Source organism: Prunus avium, chromosome 5 (genome assembly GCF_965620075.1).
Source record: "Prunus avium chromosome 5, drPruAviu1.hap1.1, whole genome shotgun sequence".
Classification (NCBI taxonomy): domain Eukaryota; kingdom Viridiplantae; phylum Streptophyta; class Magnoliopsida; order Rosales; family Rosaceae; genus Prunus; species Prunus avium.
Window position 1 is genome coordinate 23203926 of NC_142288.1, and position 11164 is coordinate 23215089.

Consider the following 11164-nt stretch of genomic DNA (forward strand, 5'->3'; position numbering starts at 1 on the left):
AGTGTGTTTTCGCCCTCTCAATAGAAAAGGTCCTAAAAAAACAAAACAAAAATAATCATTGAGATATTTAAATCTGAGGTTTTCTATGTTCATCATTTTCTCTCATACTAGTGGCGGATCTACCAAGGGGAGAGAGAAGGCTATGCCTAGCCCCAACTCTGTCCTTGTACTTATGAAGTCCCGCATAATGGACAAATCGTAAACAATTGTGAATTGTATTATTCTGTGCTCCACTATGAACACGAAAAATTATTGGATCCGCCCAGTGGCTGATCCACCAATTCTCACGCCCAGTTTGATTAGCCTGCCGCTACGCAAACAATGCAAATAAGAGTAGAAAATAAGATCCAAAGGAACCATAAACTATAAGGTGGGGAGAAAAAAACATGGAGGTCTTCAGAACATGGTACCCGCAAGCTGCTGAAGATTATATCATAAAGTGTCTTAAGAAAGATAGAGAGACCACGAGCCTTGGAGCTGGGGTTTAGGATATCTGGACTTCGGGTTTATGGAAACAAAGAAACTGGATTTTGGAAGCCTGATAACAAGTGTGTTCTAAACTTTAGCATTGAGGATACTAGGTTAGCTCTGAGGAAATTTGTGTCTTCTAACCCATCTACAGATTCAGATATCAAACCAGATTGTTCTTTTGAATCGACTGTCTATGGTGGTCCTGCTGGGATATTGGCACAATTGTTGGAACTGAAGTCATGGTCTGAGGACCAGACCATTTTCCATTTCTGTTCTTGTTCAGTGCTGATGGTGTATGAGAAGGAGTCAATACTGAAAGGGAGGAATTCAGGTGCTGAAATCAAACTCATCGATTTCGCGCATGTCATCGAAGGCAAAGGTGTTATTGACCATATTTTTTTGGGTGGGCTCTGCTCCTTGATAAAATTGATCTCAGATATTGTCACCAGTCCTAGTGCCTGTGTCAGCTCTGTGAGAAGAACAGCATTTGTACTAATAACATCATAGATTTTCAATTTCTCTTCTCATAATGATCCATTTCCTTACTATTAAAATAAATAGACCCAGCTCATGCTTTCAGGTGCTGATGTTTTTTTTTCATTTTTCAGAACATCTATTGATCCTAGATGTAAATGTGCCAGGCTTATTCTGGCAAACTGGAAAGTTGAAAACATTTTGATTTAATTGCCTCCACACAATCTTGTTACCTCCATATAGTTGAAAATATTTACACAAACTCTTTTACATGCCATTGCTGGTCCCATCAGATGGAAACAGTTGTGCTAATAACTGACATCATATCTTTTTATTTTAATTAAACTAATGACAATGCTTTTTGTCTGTTTAATTTTTATCCATTTCATTGTTTAAAAGCCGGTGCGGCCATTTCCTTTCCTGTAATGGCAAGGAAGATTGCAGATTCTAGAATTATATAAAGCTTATGAAAATGTTTGATGTGGGGGATGGAATTTGTAAGGTTTCAGGTAGGTGTGGCAATATCCGATATAACCCGTTACACGACTCGAAACCCGCATGGAAAAAACACAACACGAACCCACACGATTAAAAAACGGGTCATTTTCAATTTTTTTATTTTATTTCATTCAATTCACTCACCCTGATTCGGAAATATTCTTTATTCTAGAATCGGGTCGTGACAAGATAAATTTTGGGAGAGAGTGAAGGAGGAAGGAGGTGAAGAGAGGGTGGGGGGTTGGGAGAGGAGGGAGGCGATGGTGTGGTGAATTTGGGTGGTTGGTTAGTGGTTTGATGCTCTGTGGATTGGTGGGTGGGTGGAAATGGTGGTTGACGGGTTAGGATGGGGTGGTTTTGCCTTTTTTTTTCTTGAGTAAATACTACACTTACCTCCCACGTTTCTATACCACATGATGTGGCATGTTCATATCATATGCCACATCAATTAAATCAATGAAGTGTATTTGAATAAAGAAAGTTTAATTAACAGTTTTTTTTAAGTGTTCATAAATCATAAAAGAAAAAAAAAAGTCAAATAATTTTAATTGATGTGGCTGACCACTTCATAAGCCACAGAAAGTGGTATGACAAAATTATACATGATGTTTCTTGCTAGAATAGTATTTTACTCTGTACCAAACAGGGCCTTAAGATTTTGGTGCGCGAAATAATTAAATATTAGTGGGGAAAAGCTAATGCAGCTGGTGCGATATATTGGTGGAATCCAATGTGTCATCCTATATCGATGGCAAATAGTTGTTTTGGTAAGCGAATAATATATAACCAGGGGTGGTTGTGTCAGAAAAATATATTATTAATAGTCTGACAATATTTGTGATAAAAATTCTTATTTAATTAATAGTCTGATAATATAACATGAAAAATAATTTTTATAAATAAAAAAAATCACTCTTCTGACCAAAAAAATAACCAAAAAAATTTCTGTAGGAGCTTGTAGCTCTATTTCGTCAATTATATTTAGAAATTTATTTCTATATCTCCAGTCACCAGTTCGAATTTCCTAGTCAGAATTTCGTTAAGAGGAAAAAGAAAAAAAAACTCTAAGTCTTACAAAAACAAAGAAAACCCCATAATAAGAATATCATAAAAGAACAATGCCGCTTTGTCAGTTAGATTAGGAAAAGGAAAATAAAATGAAGAATTTAAGAAATATTTGGCGGATAATCATTAGCTCACAGACATTATGATTGGAGCATATTCATCAAAGGTAATGTTAATCACAAGTTATATACAAATCAACCTGAAAAATAAAATATTATATTATAACATAACACTCCATAATGTAAAAGCCCAAAGGCCGGCATAATATTACGTAACCAAGTAAAACATGGGCTGGTAGGGGTAAAAGAGTCATCTCACGTTTAGAGCTGAGCAACTCTATATACCGAATAGTCAACATGAATGGGGTCAAACGTTTTCCATGAACACAAGGACCTTCCATTAGCTTGTCATTCTGTGAAAGTCTCTTTCTACGGGTACGCTTCCTCTCTTTCCTTTTCTTTTTTCATTTTTTTATATATAAATTATGGTAGCTTTTTATTAAATACTATTATCCGTCTCGAAGTATTTCTTTGTTCTTATGCTGCAACTTGCTTGATATGCTTTATAGCCAGTCGATGAATTCATGTAAGTTTTAATTTTGTTTCTGGAAGAATTTTAAGTGTCTTGTCATTTTGATCAGATTCAAGAAATATGAAGGTTCTTTTGAGTGTTTTGTGTTTGTGTGCTAATTACCCGTGTATAAAAATCTCAACTTTTGGTGGTATTGAGCTGGGTGGTTGTAAGTTTTAGTGGAGAATTATGGTTTGATTTGGATTGAAATTTAAAAGAGTTTATGTATTGAAATCCAAGTTATTGAGACACGATTCTTCCATTCATGTCTTCATAGATATGATTCTCTTTTTTTTTTTTATGGGGGTTTAAAATCATGGGGATGCAGAGAATTATAGTTGTGGATCTCGTGTAATTTATTGTGAATGGTCAGAACAGCTTTTTGGGTGGTCATATTGTGTGTATGGGAACAGGGTTAAAAAATTTGGAGGGGAAGATAGTTAAAAGCATTGGTAAATATGACGGTGGAGCAGAAAGCAGAAGAAGGATTTTCATGGTGACTTAAAGTAAATATTAGGAGGGTATTGTTGAGTTGGGCTAAGTTGTATTCTTCTGCGGTAGAGAATACATATAAGTTCCTCGTTTTGGCAAGATAAAATGCTTATGCGTACTTTATTCTTTGTATAGTTTAGTTTATAATTGATAATTGATAATTTTGCGACATTAATTTATTTGTATTGAATTCTAACATATGCACAACACACCCTATTTCTAGGATTGAGAATTAGGACTTCCGTTGCTCGACATAGTTAGTGCCTATCGACAAGTATCTAGACTGGAATTTTGGTTCATACATCTTCCGCGAATGTATCTTGGAATCAATATTGTAAGTTTTTGTGCAATTAGTTGAAATAGATCTTAACTATTTCTTCCCCTCCAAAGTCCTAACCCTGTTCTTCAACTTCTAACATAACCGCCCAAAAAGCTGTTCTGATCACTCACGATAAAGTACATAAGCTTCACAACTATATTTCTCTGCAATAGATCTTCATATGATAATGTGGTTGGATCTAATTTGCAGTTTGTTGTTCTATACATGCTGATTATCAGTTCTTATCTCATTTAGCATATTTTGGACATAGGTTTGCACCCTCTTCTAGAAGTGTAAGTAAGCTTCATGGATGATAGTCTTGGAAACATAAAGATCATCAAGGATCATTTCAAAGCATCCACACCTAGTATTGACTCTCTTCAGGACATAGCTTCTTCATCTGTTTCACAACCAAGAACTGATAATTATTTGAGGTATTTCTTTTTCTTTTGAAAAAAGAAGAACAAAAGAAACAAAAAGGTGATTTAATTTGAGAGACTGTATGTTAATTTAAATTCAGTTTGCTTAATCTGGTGTAGCATAGGTCTCATAGCCGTTTGTGGAGTAGGAGAAAGTTAAGAAGTGCAGCATACATGTTGAAGTTTAACTTTTTTAGTCTGCGGGGCCTGCCATGGGGGTCTAGCACGGATGGCGAGGAAAAGGTTGATTCAGTAGCTCTTGCAGTTCCTCAATTGGGTTTTATGAGATTTCCATGTCCCTGACCACTAGATTTTCTTTAACTGGCAGGTTGTGCTAACTGCTGTAGAACTAGAATCACTTCGATCGGATCTTGCTGATTTAGAAGAGAAGGAAGCTCACTTGAAAGCTCAGTAAGAGAACTTGATGGTTTTACCATTGAAATGTGATTTGGCTCTTTGCAAACTACATACTTTTGCTACTTCTCTTGGCCTTTTAGTTAAATTCTGATGTACCTTGATTGCAGCATAAGTACCCCTAACACAATGTATGGCTGACTCTGTGGCAAAAGTGTTTGAAAATTTTTCATTTTTGAACTGAGTTCTTATATCACTTTGGGATTAGACATGGATTTGTTTTCCTTTTGGGATAGGTTATTTGGAGAGAACTGCAATTCTAGCTGAAAATATGTCTTCTTCGTATCAACCATGACAGGCTTATGTTTTATTGTGCAGATTGGAACACGTTGATGAAATTCTGCGATCTGCTCGTCTCTCTGGCTATTTGTACATCCGAACTGTAATGACTACCCCTAAGTCAAATTTTACTTTGAGCCTGTACTTAGTGGATGATACCAATAATGTTTTTTTTTTAAACTTCTGATAGAGGTGGAAACCGCTACCAGGAGAACCTCCCCCTCTTGATGATACTGACGTTGATGACTGGCTTCCTCGTTTTGTTGTCTTGCAAGGGCCATGCATTTTCTTCTACTTGTTTTCCACAGGTAAATAATCACTGTGTCATAATCCTTAACGTTTATTTTATGAGCATTAAGAATTTCTCTGCCGTTGTGTGGGAATAAGGAACGATTTGACGCTGCATTAACACGTCATAGTTTGATTGGTTGGCCATGATGTCGCATTTGCTTTCATTGTGTTTATCTATAGGAGTGTGGAATGCTTCCTCTTATTGATCAAATAGAGTCATAGGCCGCTTTGGCTATTTGAGTCTTGACCTTTCTCGACTTTGCTTCACAGGTGTCAAGTATAGTTTCAAAACTTCCATCTCTTTGACAAAGAGGATTATTTAAATTTGTTGATAGAAGTTTTGCTACAAGACTTGAGACTTGAGAGTTTCCTTATTATCTACACTTTCCTTTTCCCAAGGTTAAGAAGATATACTACAAATTCTGTTTATCAAAACAAAATGCAAAGAATAATCTATCATGGAACATTAATTTACGATCTGCATCTCAAAGACCCTGGATTTTATATATTAAAATTCATCATAGTTCTGTGATGTCCTACCATTATTCTTCTCATATGGACCTAACATATTCTGACCACTGATGAGCTCTTTTTTCCTCTTTTTCCAGATCTGAGTCCTCAAGACTCCACCCTATTATCTGATATTGTTGAACTAGGTCCCTTGCCAAGCGTTACACGAGATGGTGAAGGAACACAATATGCATTTTATATCTTAACTCGTCAAGGACTTCGATTCGAGTGCTCAAGTGCTTCTAAGGTACAGGTAAGCCAGTGATTTGTTTTGCAGTCTATTGTTCTTAAAACTATGCTAATTCATTCGACGTAGTCTCTTTCTGGTTCGTAACAAATTGTCAAGTTCTGTATGATCAATCCTACGATTACTTTTTCTTCCCAATTTTTCTCAGGTGGACTCCTGGTTGTCAGCACTACAAACTGACTGCAAATTAGGGGGTTCAGATGCCACCACAGCTCCAAACGGAGCATGTGAGATGTGAAATGATACACTTTAGTTCCAGGAAGTTGTAAATAGGTAGAAATTTAAGCCGTATACGCGAACTAGTTAATCTGACTGTGATGTCATTACATTCATTCATATGTTATGTACATAAGAATAGCATCTAAATCTAATTGAAGCAGCAATGTTAGTACTGATATCTTACGCTTATTTTAGAAGTTGACATTTTCTCAACGTGTCATGTCTTTAAGAAAGATGAGACGTTATCTTTGGTATAATACTTGTATTTTCATTTTTTTATAAATAAAATTGATAATGGTAACCAGAGAATAAAAAAGCATATGGGGAATATTCTCTAATGATGCACAAATTAGCATAAAAACAAAACAATTCACAAGCACCACCTAACAATATTGAACAACAAATTGCTTTATGCTAAGTGGCAAGCTAAGATTGGAATTAGAAAGTGTGGTGTTGAAGTTTGATCACCCCAAGAAAGATTTGATTGTTGTATATGCTTTGGTTTGGTGGCTTGGCTGCCTGCAAGCACAAGATTCCTTCAAGCAAAGCAATTGAACCAATCATGTGGTGGTCTAAGTACAGCTTTCTAACAGTTAGCAACAACTGTGTGTTCACCCCATATCTTTATTGGGGAAGAAACCTAAAATGAAACACAAACTCAACCAACTACAATTGTACTCCAAGGTAGAGATCTCCTTTGGGTTGGGCTCAACAGTCACGTAATAAAAGAAACATCGATAATTTAAACTATTCTAATATACAAAGAGAGGGATCCAACTCGAATACTTTTATTATTGAGCTATAGACCCGTTGGTTGTGAAGGAGAAGTAATTTGCACCAACCACTATTAAAGTGTGACTTTGGAGCATATCTTTCAGACTGGACGAACACTTTGTCTCACCTCACCTTTTATTTTTCTGCTTGTTACCAAATTCTCACATAAAATCTTCGATTGTAGACCACGTGACTCACATTAGGTAGGTCCAAATTCCAAACATCCCCACCATAGAACAGTGTGTGTTACAGGAACATAAAATCTTATAAATTGAAGAAAGGTCCCAAAGGAAGGGAGACAATGGACCCCCAAAAAATAAAAGTTTAGGGCGGTGGGCTTGGTGGTGGGTTATCTACTTTCTTCTGCATAATAAATCACCAAAAAGCATATGCTCTGTCACATTTTCACCTCTTGTTAGAATTGAAGAATAAATTAATTTAATAATTTTGATCTCTTTATAGTGGCCACAGCCCAAAATGAGCTACGTGAGGAAGTTTCCTAGGGTTTTTTTTTCTTCCTTTTCACCATTTTTCCCATTGAAGGTAGGCTGGGTATTGAAAGGCTTTTCAACTGACTAACTCAGGCAGAGCTCATCGTATACGTCAAGTATCATAATGCAAAGAAGCTTCTTACTTATTTAGGTACTGCCCTTTTTCTAATCCCACAAAAAGGGCCAAGAAAAGAGAGAAAAGAGAAGCCTCCTTCACTTTTCTTTTTATATACTTATTTCCAACATGCATGGAACTTTTTTTATTTATTTTAAAACCATTTTAAGCATATTTTTGGTTGGTGTAACTTATAACCATATTAAACAAGGTAATATCCCAAAATTATATTAAAATAACACAATTATTAAATGCATATATATTTTTTTTAATACAAACGATATTTTACCTTAATTTAATCTAAACTATATAGAGGGTAGAAATGAAAGGACATCCCACTCTAACCAACCTGACTATCAAACGTATATAACTTCATTGCACTTTAATATTAGCGGGTTGACGCAAGCAATTGATACCCAAATCAAACCGGATCTCTTATTTTCTTTTGTTTTTTAATTATTTCGGCTTAATGTCTTCTCTTTTTTTTTGGTAAAGGAAAATCTATTTTTCTTTTTTCTTCATTTTTTAAAACCATACCAACCCGCACAGCAGAGAAAGCCCAATTGGGCCAGCTCCAATTCTAAACCGGTAGTTGGTTTTTACGCATCGTATCGCATTCGCATTTCCCCGTACAGTTCGGATAGGTTTTGACTTAACCACAAGGTGCAAGCAGACCCCAACCAACCCCTCATATATTCCCATACAACTCTCACTCACTCTCTCACTCTCTCACAACTGATACGCACTCTCTCTCTCTCTCTCCTCTCTCTCTTCCTCAGAGCCCTTTTCAGCTATTGAAAATGAGCTCTCAGATTTGCAGATCCGCTTCTAGAGCTGCCAGGTCCTTCCTCGCTGCTGCTCCTAAGAGCTCTCGTTTCTACTCTGGTAACGTTTCATTTCTTTCATTTCCACTCTGTTTTTGGCTTTGCTACGTGCTTGTTTGGTCCTTCCCGTAAATTTGGAGCTAGATTGATGATCTGTGAAATCACCATCTGTTTGTTTATATGGAAGCAAAAATTCCAGCTTGACCAGGAAATGAGTGGATTGGATTGTTTAGTATGAGCTTTTACTTTTCAACACGAACTACTTTCCAGGGATTGCTTTTCCGTCAAAACTGGAAAAATATACTTTTCCATGCAATCATTGTTTTTGTTTATTGACAATTACAATTGGGTTTTTGCAATTCCTTCTCTTCTTTGATGATTGATCTGTTTCTGGATTTGACATCATCGATCCACGTCCGGCATCAAGCGGGACACCGATCTTGTGGGTCCCACCTACCGACGGTTGATATGTCAATTCTTAGATTTTGATTTTATGATTGATAAGTATGGATCTTTTCATGTTATGATTGATTAGCCAGTAGCTACATATCATGATCAGTACTCTAACAATCCAACGGTTGAAATAACAAAAGTTTGATCGACTAATTAAATAGCACCCTTCCTATAAAAGTGTTAGATTTATGTATATATTATGATGTTGTGCTTTTGTTAGTACCTTTATATGTGTTGGGTTTTTCCCACTTGTTTATTTTTACCCACGAACAATTTGGGATGATATTTGTGTTTAATCGTGTACCATGCATTTTGCAGAAGGGCGAGCTGTAGCTGCTGCTGCAGCAGTAACCTTGAGTTCAAAGGTGCCTGTCTTTGCTTCAAATTTTGGAAGAGCTGGTTCCGAAAATGTGTCTAGAGGATGGATTTCAGGAGCTCTTGCCCTTCCTGCAGCAGGTATTGATAAAATCAAACTCAATTTCCATTTTCCTTTTCTTCTATTTACCATGGTATGATTTTTTGTTTTTGAAATTTGCTCATTTAGACCAAGATCATGCGATCTTCTACAATAATTATTTTAATTGTCCTAAAAGTAACGATATAAAATATTTTTATGCTGATTTGTAAACAGGATCCTGTTTTTTGGATTGTTAGATTTGCTTTTGAAAGTGGGACCTCTGTTTTTGTGTTGCTATATAAACATTTCTTTTTTAAAGTAAGAGCAAAGGGGAATAGGAAAGGAGACGATGGTTTAGCAGTAAAATGTATCTGATCTTTAAATTTGTTGTCCATAAGTTTGGGCCAACATGAAGAGGGGCCTTGTTCCTTGCCCAAGTTTTAGTATTGTGGCTTCCCGGTCCTCTTCAACAACAACCATACTGTGCTTAGCTTAAGCATGGTAAAGGGTTGGAATATTTTTGCTTGGGATGTTTTCTTGACTTGACTTTCTTCCTTAGTTTCTCCCGACCCGACATTGCAGTTGGATCCCCGAACATATGTTATCTATCATCAAACTTCTGCACTGATCAAATTTTATGTCATTCTTCCATTATTAAAAGAATATCTTTGCAATTGCATGCCCTGATGTATTCTTTTGATTGCAGTCTTTACAAACTAAAATCCTAACACTTCCTTTGGTTTCTTTTTTCTAATTTCTATAGCTTACATGCTCGTCGACCAGGAGGTTCATGCTGCAGAGGTACTTTCAATACCTTATGTTCCCTTTTCGCTCATTGTTGATTAATATTTCTTTTCTTTCTTCTTACAAAGCTTTTCTTCTGTCATCAGTTGGAACGCACTTTCATTGCCATAAAGCCAGATGGAGTTCAAAGAGGACTGGTAAAGTTTAATCATTTGACCTTGGTTTTATTCCCCTGAACCCGAAGTATGGCTGACACCTTTTATACCTTAATTGTGCTGAGCCTTTTATTTTCTTTTATTCCAGATTGCAGAAATCATATCCCGATTTGAGCGTAAGGGTTTTAAGCTTGTAGGCATAAAAGTAGTTATTCCTACAAAGGATTTTGCACAGAAGCATTATCATGATCTGAAGGAAAGGCCATTCTTTAATGGTCTATGTGACTTCCTTAGCTCGGGACCTGTTATTGGAATGGTTAGTAGAACTAGAATTCACCTCAATATGCAAACCTTCCATTTGGCCAAACTCATTTTTCGCGAACTCTTACAGGTCTGGGAAGGAGAAGGAGTGATCAAGTATGGTAGAAAACTCATTGGAGCCACAGACCCGCAAAAATCAGAACCAGGAACTATCAGAGGTGATCTAGCTGTTGTTGTTGGAAGGTAATGATTTTGCCATGCAACTCTCTAATTCTAAATTTTAGACTGGAGCAGCTAAATTTTGCTGGTGTTACAGCTCTGCTGCATTTATCACCTTGATGTCACAATCTGTTTATGCTTTTTCCATGCAGAAATATCATCCACGGCAGTGATGGGCCGGAGACTGCCAAGGATGAAATCAACTTGTGGTTTAAGCCAAATGAGTTGGTTAGTTACACCAGCAATGCAGAGAAGTGGGTGTATGGAGAGAACTAATTGAAGTTTTTGTTTACTGTGATCTTCCGGCAGTGTAGGTCCCACGTGAAAGAGTGGGAAAAAATAGAGGTTATTGTTAGAATAAAATTATTTCCATTGAGGCGAGTGAAATTGTTTGCTGCTATTTAGTACCCTAATCAATAAATTTCTTCACCGATTTCAAATAATCCTTTACCTCAATTTTGCT

At 36.4% G+C, this 11164-nt stretch overlaps 1 protein-coding gene and 1 pseudogene across 6 annotated transcripts; both read left to right on the top strand.

Annotated features, from left to right (window-relative positions):
• Positions 1-56: 56 nt before the first annotated feature.
• LOC110769681 (inositol polyphosphate multikinase alpha pseudogene) lies at positions 57-1155 on the top strand (annotated as a pseudogene).
• Positions 1156-2855: 1700 nt separating this feature from the next.
• LOC110769669 (uncharacterized) lies at positions 2856-11142 on the top strand. Of its 6 annotated transcripts, XM_021973696.2 has the most exons (14): positions 4174-4323; positions 4434-4551; positions 4637-4719; positions 5041-5104; positions 5192-5309; positions 5901-6055; positions 6198-6251; positions 8461-8533; positions 9244-9381; positions 10086-10123; positions 10213-10263; positions 10370-10537; positions 10613-10725; positions 10854-11142. In XM_021973696.2, the coding sequence occupies exons 1-14, from the start codon at positions 4196-4198 to the stop codon at positions 10975-10977; spliced, it is 1425 nt and encodes a 474-aa protein (XP_021829388.2). In that variant the 5' UTR covers positions 4174-4195; the 3' UTR covers positions 10978-11142. The 6 variants fall into 6 exon arrangements, with proteins under 6 accessions (XP_088109500.1, XP_021829387.1, XP_021829386.1 ...); XM_021973695.2 differs by lacking the exons at positions 8461-8533; positions 9244-9381; positions 10086-10123; ... (2 more) ...; positions 10613-10725; positions 10854-11142 and adding exons at positions 2887-2942; positions 3794-3904 and having other exon boundaries at positions 4161-4323; positions 6198-6444; XM_088253375.1 differs by lacking the exons at positions 8461-8533; positions 9244-9381; positions 10086-10123; ... (2 more) ...; positions 10613-10725; positions 10854-11142 and adding exons at positions 2970-3093; positions 3794-3904 and having other exon boundaries at positions 4161-4323; positions 6198-6444.
• The last annotated feature ends 22 nt before the right edge of the window (positions 11143-11164 follow it).

Coding starts and splice junctions, on each gene's coding strand:
- LOC110769669 (XM_021973696.2), top strand. CDS start 4,196: ATGGATGATAGTCTTGGAAACATAAAGATCATCAAGGATCATTTCAAA. Junction 4,552..4,636: donor GCACGGATGGCGAGGAAAAG/GTTGATTCAGTA, acceptor TTTAACTGGCAG/GTTGTGCTAACTGCTGTAGA. Junction 6,056..6,197: donor CAAGTGCTTCTAAGGTACAG/GTAAGCCAGTGA, acceptor AATTTTTCTCAG/GTGGACTCCTGGTTGTCAGC.